The sequence below is a fragment of the Manis javanica genome, chromosome 3, assembly GCF_040802235.1.
Source record: "Manis javanica isolate MJ-LG chromosome 3, MJ_LKY, whole genome shotgun sequence".
In the NCBI taxonomy this organism is placed as follows: domain Eukaryota; kingdom Metazoa; phylum Chordata; class Mammalia; order Pholidota; family Manidae; genus Manis; species Manis javanica.
In genome coordinates, this window is record NC_133158.1 from 112,456,926 (window position 1) to 112,472,962 (window position 16,037).

Genomic DNA, 16,037 nt, shown 5'->3' on the forward strand with positions numbered 1-16,037 from the left:
GAATGGATAAATACACATAGAACAGTCCCAGAACAGAATATTATATAGAGGTGAAATGAATAAATTTCAGCTCTAGGCAACAATATGGATAAGTATCAGTAAAACAATATTGCATAAAAACAATATTAAAAGACTACATACAGAACAAAAGACTTCAAATTTTCCAAAACAAATAATACTACACAAGATGTTTAAGCATATACATGTGATTAAGCAATTTTTAAAAATCAAAGGAAAGACAATACAATTTGTTGGTCTGTTGGTATTTTAGTTCTTGGATTGGGTAATGACTTCAGCAGTTTTCTTTATATTATAAATAAAATAAGTAAAAAAAAGAAAAGGAAAAAAGAAGGCCAAGCACGAATGAAGGATGACACTGTGATACGAACCTAAGGATTCTGATTAAAGAATCCTCTGCATCCAAGCCCCTAACTCTTCAATAAAAGGAGGAAAAAGAAAAAAAAGAATAAACGAAAAAGAGAATGAAGCTGGCAGAGGAAACTGGTAAATAAAAATAATAATCATTTTTCAGGTTTTGACTAAAGCAAGGCCAGTATTCATGCATTTAAATATCACTTAAACATTTTCGGCATGCAGAAATTCAAAGTCTGCCAGAAAAAGACAAGACATAAAAATGATTTTTAAAGCACTATTATCTCTTATACTTACTGCTAAAAGTTTATCTCCAATCTGAAGTTTACCATCTTTATGTGCTGCACCTCCTTCAATTATTTTGGTGACATAAATGCTATTATCTCCAGGAATATGCTGATTTCCAACACCTCCAGCAATGCTGAATCCAAGACCTGTTTGGAAAACACTAGTTTTATAATCTCATTAATAAATATGAGTTAAGTCCAGAAAGAAATAGTTGAAAGCCAGAAGGTGACCATTTCATCACAGTAATGCTTTTTAAAACAGATTAGGATCTATCTACCTACTTGTAAAAATCCTAAGTATTTGTTCCACAATCAGGGATATTTATACATATAGGTGCTCCTACAGTTAAAAGTTAGTTCCTATTATCGCCCTCAGGTTACTTGTTAAAGTCTTTTTTGTAAATTCATTTGTTTGTTAGTTCAAAGAGGCACTGTAAAATTATGTTTTGCATTTGTTTCCATCATAATTGTGCTTCTTAGTAACACTTAATACAGTCACAAGATTAAAATAATTGAGAAAAAAATAATAAAATTGGTGGTGGGCAGAAGTAATAGGCTTCAGAAATGTAGGCAATTTTGTTCTGTTTCCAATATTCTACGAATTGATTTTAAATAAGGAATTTCTATAATTCATAAATTCAATAACTTTAATACCAGCCAATCTGTAGCTCTTTCTTCTTTTTTTCATGTGTTGGAATACTACCTCTTCCATGAAGCCACAAATTAGAATTAATATTTCCATTTATTCTTAATCCCATCAATGTTTTCAAAATTCAGAAATCATATATTAATAGTCCTCCCTTCAGATGTACTGCTAATGACACACATATTTTTTTAGCGTGTATCTGCATTTAATGTACTTTGTAGATTAGTGATTGTACATTAATATTAAAATACACGTCTTCAGTGTCTAAGTAGAACTCTACTTAAGACAAAAATTAGTAGAAGTAAGAAATTCTAAATATTCACACAAGTTCTGTAGATTACCAGTATTGTTAATCCTAGAATGCATGTCTTAAATAATTTCATTGTTACATTTAACTCAAGAGTTCTTAATAATTTGTCTTAGTTTGATTTATTTCATACCTTTAGGACCTTTAATGAGCTTTATTTCCATTATTTTTTCTGATACTGGTTTCCTTCTTTTTACGTACAATCGTACGATAGACCCTGCTTCTTTCAATGCTTCAACAGCTTTGCTGTGAGTTACATCACGAACGTCTACTTCATTTACTCGCAGTATACAGTCATTGACCCTGAGGAAAAAATATTAAAAATGAAAAGCTAAAAATCTAAATGTCCATTTTTCCCTTTGCCAATTTTTCTTGTCATTTCCATTTTTAAGGTAAAGAGATGTATTAGAGGAAATATAAATGATGAAACGGTATGTTAAATTTCAATATATCAAATACTTATATAAACATTTTATCCTAAGAGCAGATATATATCCCTGTTTTAACAGATGGAGACACTGAGGCACGAGTTTAGATGACTTTCCCAAGGCTGCCCAGACAGTGACTGATAGAGTTGTGACTCAAAGAAAACAGATTCAGACTGAACAACTAGAATAAGGTCACAGAGATAGTAAGTGGCAAAACTGAGATAAATTCACTGATTTATCCAAAAATATTTTTTGACTGCCTTTTCCAACTTACATACCAGATTTTAAAAAATGAAATTATTTCTTAAAATTTATGTGAAGTTAAAACAGCAGCAGACTCATAGACTCCAAGAAGAGACTAGCGGTTACCAAAGGGAAAGGAGGTGGGAAGAGTGGTGGGAGGGAGGGAGAAGGGGGTATTATGATTAGCACATATAATGTACGGGGAGCATGGGGAAGGCTGTATAGCACAGAGAAGACAAGTGACTCTATAGCATCTTACTATGCTGATGGACAGTGACTGCAATGGGGGTGTGTGTTGGGGACTTGATAATATGGGTGAATGTAGTAACCATAATGTTATTCATGTGAAACCCTCATAAGATTGTGCATCAATGATTCCTCAAAAAAAAAAATTTATGTCAAGGTAGAGATTATGTCTATAAATAAACCTTTAAATAAAAGGTTTCTCATGTACAAAATTAATTTCATTTGATATCGTAATATATATATATATATATTTTTTTTTTTTTTTGAGAGGGCATCTTTCATATTTATTGATCAAATGGTTGTTAACAACAATAAAATTCTGTATAGGGAACTCAATGCACAATCATTAATCAACCCCAAGCCTAATTCTCAACAGTCTCCAATCTTCTGAAGCGTAACAAACAAGTTCTTACATGGTGAACAAGTTCTTACATAGTGAATAAGTTCTTACATGGTGAACAGTGCAAGGGCAGTCATATCACAGAAACTTTCGGATTTGATCACGCATCACGAACTATAAACAATCAAGTCAGATATGATTATTCATTTGATTTTTATACTTGATTTATATGTGAATCCCACATTTCTCTCTTATTTATTTATTTATTTATTTTTAAAATAAAATGCTGAAGTGGTAGGTAGATGCAAGATAAAGGTAGAAAACATAATTTAGTGCTGTAAGAGGGCAAATGTAGATGATCAGGTCTGTGCCTACAGACTAAGTATTAATCCAAGCTAGACAAGGGCAACAAAACATCCACGGATGCAGATTTCTCTCAAAACAGGGGGGTGAGGTTCTAAGCCTCACCTCTGTTGATCCCCAATTTCTCACCTGATGGCCCCCCTGAGACTGTGCCTGTCTTAGGTTGTTCCTCCCTTGAGGAATCTAACCTGTCTCTGGCTTCGTAATATATATTTTTAAGGCTTATTTGTTCCTACTCCTAACTTTTCCCCTAGCTGTTCTCAGTTTTAATTACATGGAATGCCATTAGGGAAAGGAAAAAAAAGACTGGTCATCTGAAATTGGGCAGTAAAGGGGAACAAAAGACAATTAAATATTACAATTGATCCTGATAAGCTTCTCTATCAAATTAACTTTCTTTAAAGAGATTCTATATCCAAAGATGTGATACCTTAGAATTAGTACTATGTTATGTTCTTTGTTAAGTAAATGTAACATACTAATTTTCACATAAGAAGCACAAATAAAAGGGCAATAACAGAATTAGGAAGTAAATCCTACATTTACATGAATGGCCAAATTATTAATCTTACATCTAACTGATTTCACAAATACACTATCTGACATATCCAGTGAGAAGGAATGTTTAAAAACTTCGAGAAAAAGTTGTTTTTAACTGGTCACATATAAATCCTTAGACTTAAAATGTCAGATTACCACCATATATAAAAACAACAAACAAGGGAATAGAAAAGTGCCACAATCCACGGTCACAGGAGGTAAGAAGGATGCTAAAGGTATCTTCTGAATAGAATTTTAATTTAAAAAAGACCAATGTTACTTTCACCTATTCAATAAGAAAATGTTTAGATAAAAAATTTAAACTTTGCATAATCTTTACTGTGTGTATGAGATACAAACTCATACATATATGATCTCTTCTACCTTAAATAAGTTTATATGTTTCCCACCCAGAAAATAAATGAAAAACATTTTGTAAATACATTGAAAATAACAAAGGGAAATCTAGGATTTCTATAAATTTGCTTACAACCATTTAAACTTTCAACCAAACTTATTATTCAAAATGTTGTAATATCTAAGATGAAACTGAGTTCCTAAATTTAAAGAGGGAAACAATGCTTGGAGCACAATTATCTTATTCATTTGTTATTTGAGCATCTACCTCATGTTAGTTGTTATGATAGTGTTTCTTATTTGTATTTATACATTGTTCAAGAAAAAATGAAGTGGATACAGTGTCATAACATAAAGTAAAAAATATACCTCAATCTTCCATCTTGGGCAGCTGCACCCCCTGCAATAATTTTGGTAATGAAAATACTTGAGTCATCTCCAATGTGTGGGTTGTCTGTACCTCCTGCAATGCTGAAACCAAGCCCTGAATTTCCCTAGGGATAGAGGGAAAAAAAGACTGAATGAATAAGAATTATCTTTATTTATAGCTTCCTTTATTTATAGGACCTAGAAAGTACTGACGGGAATACATACATAAGGGTATATAAAAAAATAAAGATTCTAAATTAACAAATACAAGGAAAGCCTTTTTCTCTGAAGAATTCGGAGGCCTTACTGCTGAGTACGTAAGGCTGAAGAACCCACTGTATACTTTTGTTCTTTCTTTAAAAATGTACGTGCAGTTTGTCCTTGGATTAGTCACCCAAGTGCAGAGATGTCTATTAAGTCTCTTTTCTTTTAAAATGCAATCTCATTCATGTTTAGTCAGGCAAATGTCTCCTAGGGAAAAAAAATCCTCATCTTTCTGCTGCTATGCTTATTACTTGATTGTAGGTGAAACAAATAAATCACTTCAGATTTTTTAGAAAGTGGTAGAAGGTAGTGCTTTTCTTGTACTACCTTGGCCATCAGCTTATAATAAAATGACCAAATTGCATCTGCTAAGTAACAGTTGCCATCCTTTACTTGTTTAAAAAAGGTACCTGACCCTCAAAAGGCATTTTTTTGTACTGAAAGCCCAACCTGAGAGCTTAACATTGGTGTGTTTTCTTGAGAGCAGTCCATTTTGCCAAAGCAGCACTACTTTTTGATTATTTTACATTCTGGATCTCTGACTATTTTATTTGAAGAAAGGTTCTAGCACTACAAAAAGTGTTCAAGGACAATGTTCTAAGCAATGGCATTAAAATTTATGTGTGCAAGAATGTCCCAATTATGACTCTCAGGCAACTCAAATAAGCAGATCTTATCTGGACAAATTACTTAATTTTTAGTATTAAACAGTTTAAATCATTCACTCTACTATGATGTGTCATGAAATTTTGTTAATCACATATATATATTTTCAGTCTAAACTCTTTAAAAGAGTTCCTAGAGTCTCAATAACAGTATCAACAGGTTATCTGAAGTTACCAAATTACTCAGGTGTTCAAGTTCTTTTTTTCTTTGCTTTTTAAAAATTGAGGCATAATTGACTTATAACATTATGTAAGTTTAAAGTATACACATTGATTTGATATATTTATATATTGCAATGTGATTACCACTGTAGCTTTAAGTAAACACTGCTATCATGTCTATCATTTCATTTTTTGTGTTGAGAATAAGATCTCGTCTCTCAGAAATTCTTACATATATAATACAGTATATAATACAGTATTGTTGATCATGATCTCAGTGACTCCATCTTCTAATTGCAAGTTTGTACTCTCTTTCCCAATTCCTGGTTCTCAAGTTCTTTAATCAGTGAAAAATATAATACATTCTTGACTAAACAAGGAATTTAAAAGGTACTGGGAAAGGATAAATAATAATAATAGATCATAAAATAAAAAAATAATAAAAAGTGAGGATTATATATCAATTACATCTCAATAAAGCTGGAAAAAAACCCAAACAAGATATCATATTAAAATATGTACAATGTATTAATAGTGCGATTGGTTGAAAGTTACTCAGTCATCCACCTTACTTGAACAAGTGACCCAAATTCAGGTAGTAGGCAATACAGATCTTTTATACATGTTAAAGATCCTTTCAGGTCTATTTTCATGCAGAGTCTACTCTGGTGTCAAACATAAGCAAATCTAATTATTGAGGATTTTAGTCTTAAACATATAGACATTCAGTTACTTAGGAAACTGACTTGTGTAGAACACTTCATTTCCCAAAAATGCTGGTCAGACAAGGTGGTATTACTAAAATACAGCATCAATTGAGTGCAGTATTCTTAAAGGGAAAATATATCAAGAAAATTTATACATCTGAATTGTACCCTTTAAGTTATTTTCTTACTGGGGGAGTACATGATAATAAATTTTCAGTAAGTTCTTGTCAATTAGAACTATGGTTATTATTTTGCTACAAAAGAATTGATATAAGGACCATTTTATAAGGATACTAAATACTCATTTAAGATAGTATTATATGAAAGATAAAGTAAAATTAAAACCTGTGAAAGATCTAAGAAACTGTTCATCTACAGGAGCATAGGGAGATATGATAACTAAATGTAATGTGGTATCCTAGATGGGATTCTGGAAGAGAAATACATAAATATTAAGGAAACCCGAAGCATAGATTCAATAACATATCAGTACTGGTTCATTAGTTGAAACAGATGTATTCTAGTAATGTAAGATGTTAGTAACAATAGAGGAAACTAAACTCATCCCAGGGTAAATGGAAATTCTCTGTATAACTTTTCTGTAATCTGAAATTATTTTAAGGAAAGATTTTGTTTTAAAAAAGTATTATTAAAGAAAAGCAACATGTTTTGAAAATACCATGGCCAATTTTATGATATGTGATAAAAGAAACTGATATTACATGGTTGTTTTTGAAATATCTTGTCCCTTGTATTCTATATGAAAGAGCAATATATTTAAAAGGGGTCTTTAGAACAACAGATATATGCATAAAAACTTAAGATAATTAATGGCTCTTACCCTTTCGAGTGTGAGTTCTTCATATTCATAATCTGCATCAGTGCCATTAACCTAGTGGGGGAAAAAGGTAGCAGCACAGAAATACAGACTATAAAATTTGAAATGGCAAGACATAATTTTTGCATGATTTATTAATGAAAACCTGTTACATGGGATGCAATTAAATAATACAGCTTCATTTAAATAATTTTAGGGAAGATTTTCAAGGAATGTAAAAGTGCAAATGTGATTAATAAGCTGATATTCATGGCATTATTACTTTCAAATACAGAAAGGGTACATTCAGCTTTCAGTATTATTCAACTCTTGACATTAGATATGATCCACACATCTAATCAGTTGCCAATTCTTACTGTTTTAAATACCTCAATTTTTCTGAAAACCATCATTTCTTCTTTCTCATTTCTATTAACTTTGGTTCAAGCCTCTGTTGATCTCCTCTGGACTACTGCCCATATAATCTACCCAATCTCTTACAGGCCAGTATTCTTCACTGTCCAAATCATTCTAATGTGTTTTACACAGATGGATCTTCTTGGAGACTATGTCTAATAATATACTCCCTCCAAAACTTTCATGAACTCTCTCATGCAACTGACCCCATTCATGAATTGACCCCAATCCATCACTCAGTTTCATTCCTAACATAGATATCTCACCTTTTCATGTGCTTTACCTACCATCAAATTGGAATGACTTGCTTTTTCCTTTACATATCCCACAAGTTCCCGCCTACTGTATCTGTTACTTTAGTATTTCCTCTGTCACAAATTTCACTTACTCATTTTATGTCCAAATTTGATTCACCACTCATGTTCTTGCTCACATCTCACACAACAAGTATTTTCTCTGCTTCCTACTAATGTATTCCCTTTACCTTCCTGGAAAGAGGTAATTCCCACAGTGAAGGCCACTGGTGAGGGTAATAGTCTTTGGAATTAGATTAACTTGGGTTCAAATTATTGCTTCACTACTGGTGACTACGAGGCTCTGCAAAATACCCGATCAAATAAGGCCAATAAGGATTGTGATAAACTGCATTTCTCTACATTGCCTTCAATCTTTCATCCCACCGTTTTTCATTTGCAGAATGACTAAACCATCCTAGCATCAAGAGGTGTTGTCCATTTCCCCTCCCCTCAGAATTTAGGCAGGTCTAGATGAGCTTTGTTAAAAAGAATCCTGCACAAATGATTCTGTGTGGTTTCTGAAGCTAAGTCATGTGATGTCTTATAATGCTTGCCTTTGTCTTAGAAAGCACTTTTAAGAAAGCAGCAGCTATAATGTGAAGAAGCTCCAACAGCCTATGAGTGAGGTAGGGCAGAGACATGGAACAAGCATCATGATTAACTTTTCCTGCCTATGATGAAAAATGCTGAGATATAAACAGTATAGTAAGAACAGGTGGGACCCCATCTTAAGGCTAAGATTCCATTTTAAAAAGCAGAGAGTTGAAAAGTAAGATTCCTAACATATTCTCTGGTAATCAAGCAATAACCCAACAGCCTATCTTAAGGCAGGGTAGGGAAGGCAGTCTTAACTGGTATGTCCCCACTATCTTGGAGAACAGGATAAGTCAATCCCTTGTGCTGGGTTTATTTAGCAGACTTAGCTGGAGGACTGATAATAAAGGAAAGGAGATATGGTGTCTCTCACCAGGGATAAGTACCTTAAGACCTCAAGTCAAGTCTACACCCAACAATCTCCCCTCTGCCCTCTGCACCATTCCTGAAAGCCTTGAAAGATTAAATCCCAAAATTTTACTGTGCCTCTTCTCTGAGGATGCCTGCACTTTCCTTTCTTTAAGTGCATACTTTCAAATACAGCTTTCTCACTGCTCAGATTATTGTGGTTTGTCTCTTTGATATTTCATTTTATTTTCAAGTCTTCACTCTGTCTCTGCTTCACTCCTAATAAAGTAGGAAGGGGCTGCTAAGAGCTCAGATTTGGGCCTGCATGTTTCCGTCACCTGGGTGACCTGGACAGAACCGCTGCTGTGCGATCTGCTCTTAGAAGCCTGAAGAATGAAATGTCCTTTCTTTGGGAAGTTCTCAGAACATAATCTCACTCCATCCTGTGCTCCATAGCTCCCCCAAATCCTGGGGTGGTAGGGACTAGTCCCCATGCCATGCTGATCCAAGTGGTCACAGGATGCCAGGTAACCTGGCTTCAGGAATTGGGAAGGGAATATACCCTAGGCTGAGAACTTAACTTTCCCTCTGCACTTACCTGTTCTCTGCTGACTGCAAAGTAACTGCCTTTCCCTGATGCCCTTGTTTTAATGAATTCCTTCCTTACCTATATTTGTTTGACCTGTTTGGGAATTCTTTTTCACCCTGAGTCAAGAGCACTCCTCCAGCCAGGTTGAGGTTTCTCCTAGTACTTCACCTAGTGTGCAGGGAGAGATCTCCCCAGACACAGCTGCCCAGCAACATGAAGAGATTCGAATCAGGAGAATAAAAGCCTTTGGCCCAAAGCCCCAGCTGCACTCCTAACTAGCAACCAGCACCACTGCCAGCCATGTGAATGAGGCTATTTTGGATCTTCTGGGATTTTCCAATGCCAAAGCCAATACCACATGAAGCAGAATAAACTTCTAGTTAACCCAGAAAAACGATGAGAAATACTGAATTCTTTTTTAAGCCACTAAGTGTCAGGGTGATTTGTTATACTGTAATAGAATAATAAAATTTATGTAAGCTATTTTGCTTCTTTACCATACTATAAGAAAGTAATCTTAATTCAGGTCCAATTTAGGGGCTAGGAGTCTTCTTGAGTGCTTTTGAGACCCATCTCTACCACTTTTTTGAGTTCTTAATTCTTATGGTTCTAATGGATTTAAACCCAATTGCTACTTTGTTTCTTCTTTCCCATCTGAGGAGATTTTCCTCTTGTTTTTTGAGATATTTTAAGTAAAATCCATTAACTGCAGCTATGCCACTTTTCTTATTCTAAACGTTATTTGTATCATCTTCATTTTTTCTTACTCAGACTTGCTGGAAGTCTATTAGTCTTCATCAAAGTAGTAGTTTTAACACTGATTAATCTAATACATTCTGTGCTATTACTTTTTGCTTTTATTTTTTACCAATTCTTTTATTCTTTCTTTAGACTTTTTTTTAAGGCTTCTTGAGTTGAATGTCCAGTTTATTCATGCTAATTAATCTTTTCTATTTTAAAAACATCCATTATAATTAATAAATTTTCTTTAGCATATTTCTTTGGCCAAATTCCAAAACTGCTACACTGGACTCTTTTTGTTCATTTGTTTCTTTCTTAATAGTCTAAAATTTTATTGTTGAAAACATTTCCAAGTGAATATGCTTATATGGCCCTTTTGGTGTTAATATGTAAAATTCTTGACCTTATTATTTCTGGTTTAAGGAATCTAAGATTTCACCATTAAGTCTTCTCAAAGGAAGGTACTTAGTAAATATACTTGGTGCTTAATTTAATGCCAAGTCATGATGTATTGTTATCTGGTGATGATTCCAGGTAGTACAGAGTGATTTAAAAAGGTGAAAAAGAAAAGGCCATAAAGACACCCAATGACTCTATTCCTAAACCCTCAATAACTTGAAATTGATAATTTCATATATAGTTCAACAAAATCATTAAACACTTTCAAACTGAGCTTCTAAATGCCAATAGTACATTACCAAAAACACAAATTACAAGTACTACTTCATTTAAAGTGAAAAAACGGTTGTGTAATGTTTTCAAAAACTATAAGATGGTTGGTTGCTTAGTTTTCTCATATTATTTTTATAAAATATGGCTGCCAATTGGAAAGAAATGCTCATCTAATTGAGTTTATTACAATTTACAGGATAGGGTGAGAGGTAAGGTGCGAACAAAATTAGAGATCAACCTTTAGACAAAATGAATGTATTATGGACAAAACTTTTTTCCTCTTTAAAAATATGAGATGATAGATTTAGAATACTTCTTGCAAACTGTCATTGCTACTATTTTCTAGGTTTTGAATTTAGTCAGTTCCATCAACAACCTGGGATTATGTATAGGGAGTGAAAGCTGGAACAGAAACTAGAGGTAGAAACTGGGGCTTCTTGAGTGCTTTCCTCAGGAATGAGAACTATCACTAAAGTTCCCTAAAGTTACTGGGCATTAAGTAGGTTTAGTAGTTTTTCCAGAAAAAAACTATGGCACTATGGAACAGAAATGGAGAGTAACTGGAGAAAAGTAAACTGGTAAAGGTATGACAATAGCCTGGGTAAAAGGCAAAAATTCCAAAGACATTTAAGAATAAGTGGTAAATTCATATATATCTCCTAACATTATTGGGAGAAAAACCCCATAAAGGCCTAACTAAGAACAACTAATTTGCAATAAACCTGAACAGGAAAAAAAAAATCAGATTATACAACATGTATCAAAGGTAAATTATATTTATCTGGTTTTGGACCAGAACTATGCTGCTTTAATTAATAATGCTTTATATTTTATGATCTGATAGGGGGAAATTCCCCACAATTACTTTTATTTTAAATTTTACTAGGCTATTCTTGAGCTTTTACTTTTCTTTATCAACAAAGTCCAACACAAGTTTCTGCAATGAAGGAAAGGGTCCATAATCTTCCTTGTCAAATATAGGAGTTATTATCCACATATAGTTACTGAGCACTTGAAATGTGTTTTGTGCAATAGAGAAACTAAATTTTAAATTTTACTGCATTTTAATCAACTTAAACATCAACATGTGACTAGTGGCTACTATACTGGATGATACAGCACTAGATGAATCAAGTCCAACTCCATCCCTCCAAAACACATACATACATACATTCTATTTCTTTTTTATCTCTTTCCTTCTTTCCCTCTCTCCCCATGCTTATCCCTAAACTTTCATTCTCTTTTTTGGGGCTATAACTGGTACTATACCAAACTTATAGATTAATCTGAGGAAAATGATGATTTCTATATTATCATCCTGCTCAGCAACAAGGTATGCTCTCTACTAAGTCAGGTAATCTTTTAGGCCATCAGTAAAATGTTACAGTTTTTTTACTATAAACTCTATACATTTCCTTCACGCATGTTTAGCTGATTGCTAGGTATTGCATATTTTTGTTGATAGAATTAATGAACTTATATTTCCAATTGGTTGTTGGTAGTCTACTAGGGTAGCATTTATTGTTTAACTTTTAAATTGTGTAAGTTCTTAAATGTGATTTAATTATAAACACACATATTCCATAAAGAAACAGGATAATTTATAACAGATACCCTTAGTGGCACAAAGATTTTAGTTTTCTAGTCAAGTGACATTAACATATCCAAACAGGACACACAAATTCTATTACATAATATGTGTAAGACTTGTCCAAAGGAAGATAAAAACAAGCCTGATTAACTATTTCCCTATTGTTTAGGTTCAATTCAATAATAACTTTATAACTACAGAGTTATATCAAGGTTTTATCCACCAACATTCATATGACTCATTGGTCATATTAATGTACAATCTTAGGCAATTAAAGACCTCAAAGTCTATACTATCACAAGGTAAGGATTTAAAAATAAAAATATATTGGAAAGAAGAAAATGTTCTTCCTAATGAAAAACTAACATACTAAATACAAAATATTAACCCCTAAAGAATTTATTTAAAGGTTTTTCATAAGTAATAGCCATTTAGATTGACTTAAAAATACTGCGATTATCAATTATTCTTTATATGAAAAAACTAAAGCTTTTAGTATTAAAGAAAACTACTAAAGTCAAATTGAATGAATTTTCCTAACCTTCACTGTTCATGGTCAGTCTTCAGGAAAATAAAGAGGAACAGATGGGAATTATTTCAACAGATTACTTCATTTCCATCTCGTTACTGAAACCAGTAAGAGCTCTAAAACTCTTGTCTTTAATTTTGTCTTCCCTTAAAATTTTACTATTTAAGGGAAGAACAGCAAGTCCTGGAAAGAAGGATAGATATGGGAATAATTTAAATTAGATACAAAAAATGTAAGCAAATGGATATACTGAATGCCCATCAATAGCTAAATAAGATATGATGCTTTCCACTATAAAACGTTATGCAACTATATATTAAACAAAATGGTGGCATGAGAAATGAGGCAGAAACCTCTTCCCAAAACAACATATAATATGAAAATACAGAAAAACAACTAATCCTGAAAAATAACCAGAAAGAAGACTGAAAAGGGGAAAAGAAATCTCACAGAAAAGGGTAAATTAGCAAAGCTGAGATCCAGTGGGACTCATGTCCTTCCCCCACCCCAGCTCACAGGTGGGAGGAAGAGAAACAGAACCTGGAGAGAGTAGAAGCCCAGGACTGCTAAATATGCAGCCCTGGAGATATACACCAGGAGCAAGAAACCACATTACATGGTTCCCCGCAGATTAGAGGGGTTGGAAAGGAAAGACATGTGGAATACTCAGAGAGACTGAGATTCCAGCCGCTTGTGGAGAACAGGTAACCACAATTGGATAATCCAGGACAGAAGAAAGGCAGGCACATTGAAAAATTTCACAACAGTGATAGGGCTGCTAAAGGGGCAAGCATTGCACAGAGCATGCTGCTAAGGAGAAAGGACAGATGAACAAAATCGTCCCAGCACACTCAGGCCATCAGGTTGTGAACTTGCAAAAGCTTCAGGTGCTCCACCCCCATGGCTGGCAATGCAGCGCAGAGGCCTCCCACTGCGATACCCAGCCTACTGCTCCTTCCTCCCGGCTGGCACTGATTTGCAAACTTGCTGCACCTGCCATTGTGCCAGGCAAGCAGGAGGGCAGCCCCACTTACAGAAGGTACACGGGCATAGCACAGAGGCTCCTCCCTGCGTGTTCAGACACTGTCCTTGGCAGTAGAGGCAGGCAGTGCGGCCAGGAAGCAGAAAAGAGCTCTTTCCTCCTGGCCGGCATTGGTGCCACATGCCTGTGACGCCTGCCATGGCTCCAGAGGCTCCGCAGCTCCAGAGAGTAAGGCTGCGGGGTACTAGATGGGCCGCTGACACAAAGTTATTATCCCACAGAAATCATTAGTAATATGAAATGGCAAAAGAACCTGGAATAACCCCAAATCCCTCCAACACCAGAGAGAGAGCTAAGTGAAACTGAAATCACCAATTTCCTGATAAAGATTTCAAAATAAAAATAAAATACACGATCACAGAGCACCAGAAAAATATTTAAGACGTCAGGGAGGACTTCAAGAAAGAGACAGAAACTTTGAAAAATACAATATCTGAAATGAAACATACAATGGACAAATTTAAAAGCAGATTAGATGAGGCAGAGGAGACAGTAACTGATATAGAAATTAGAGAACAGGCATACAAAGAAGCAGACACACAGAGAGAGAAAAAAGGACCTCTAAGAATGAAAGAATGTTAAGAAAATTGTTGACCAATCCAAAAAGAACAATATTCGCATTATAGAAGTACCAGAAGAGGAAGGAGAAAGAAAGAGAGACAGAAAGTGACTTTGAAGAAATAATTGCTAAAAACTTCCCCAAATCTGGGGAAGGAAATAGTCTCCCAGGCCATGGAAGTGCACAGATCTCCCAACACAAGGGACCGAAGGAAGACAACAACAAGACATATAATAATTAAAATGGCAAAGATTAAGGGAAGGACAGACTATTAAAAGCACACAGAGAGAGAGAAAAGAACACTTACAAAGGAATACCCATCAGGCTATCATCAGACTTCTCAGTAGAAACTTTACAGGTCAGAGGGAGTGGCATGACATATTCATTGCAATGAAACAGAAGGGCTTCAAACCAAGAATACTCTACCTGGCAAGATGATCATTTAAATTTAAAGCAGGAATTGAATAATTTCCAGATAATCAGAAGTTGAGGGAATTTACCTCCCAGAAACCATCTCTACAGTGTATTTTGGAGGGAATGCTATATATGGAAGGGCTCCTAAAGATAAGAGCTGTCACCAGAGAAAATAAAACCACAGTAAAGGAAGTAGAACAATTAATTGCTAAGCAAATGCAAAATTAAATCAACTACCCAAAAGTCAGTCAAGGTATACACCAAGAGTACAGAATATGACACCTAACATATAAAGAGTGGACGAGGAAGAAAAAGAAGGGAGGAAAAAAAGAGAACCTTTACATTGTGTTTGAAATGGCATAATTAGTGAGTTAAGTTAGACTGTTAGATAGTAAAGAACTACCCTTGAACTTTGGTAACCATTAATCTAAAGCCTGCAATGGCAATAAGTTCATATCTATGGATAATCACCTAAAATGTAAATGGACTGAATGCACCAATCAAAAGACATGGAGTTACTGAATGCACAAAAAAGCAAGACCTATCTATGTGCTGCCTACAAGAGACTCACTTTAAACCTAAAGACATACACAGACTAAACGTGAAGGGATGCAAAAAGATATTTCATGCAATTAACAGGGAGAAAAAAGCAGTTGCAGTATTTATATCACACAAAATAGACTTAAAAACAAAGAGAGTAACAAGAGACAAAGAAGGACATAACATAATGATAAAGGGGTCAGTCCAACAAGAGGATATAACCATTATAAATATCTATGCACCCAAAACAGGAGCACCCAAATATATGAAACAAATACTAATAGAATTAAAGGGAAAAACAGAATGCAATGCATTCATTTTATGAGACTTCAACACACCACTCACTCCAAAGGACAGATCAACCAGACAGAAACTAAGTAAGGACACAGAGGCACTGAAAAACACATTAGAAAAAATGGACCTAACAGACATCTACAGAACACTCTACCCAAAAGCAGCACGATACACATTTTTCTCAAGTGTACATGGAAAATTTACAGAATAGATCATACACTAGGCCACAAAAGAGAATTAGTAAATTCACAAGGAATGAAATTGTACCAACCAGTTTCTCAGACCACAAAGGTACGAA

General features: G+C 34.4%; 1 protein-coding gene across 18 annotated transcripts in view; it reads right to left on the reverse strand.

The window, feature by feature from the left end:
• DLG1 (discs large MAGUK scaffold protein 1) overlaps positions 1 to 16,037 on the reverse strand; it is a 318,440-nt gene that overhangs the window by 106,395 nt on the left and 196,008 nt on the right. For all 18 annotated transcript variants that reach the window (XM_073231852.1, XM_073231851.1, XM_073231856.1 and 15 more), the window contains 4 exons: positions 7,138 to 7,188; positions 4,499 to 4,623; positions 1,746 to 1,915; positions 670 to 806 (listed from right to left, as the gene is read on the reverse strand). In XM_073231852.1, coding sequence (XP_073087953.1) covers positions 670 to 806; positions 1,746 to 1,915; positions 4,499 to 4,623; positions 7,138 to 7,188 — 483 coding nt within the window. The remainder of the gene's footprint in view (positions 1 to 669; positions 807 to 1,745; positions 1,916 to 4,498; positions 4,624 to 7,137; positions 7,189 to 16,037) is intronic.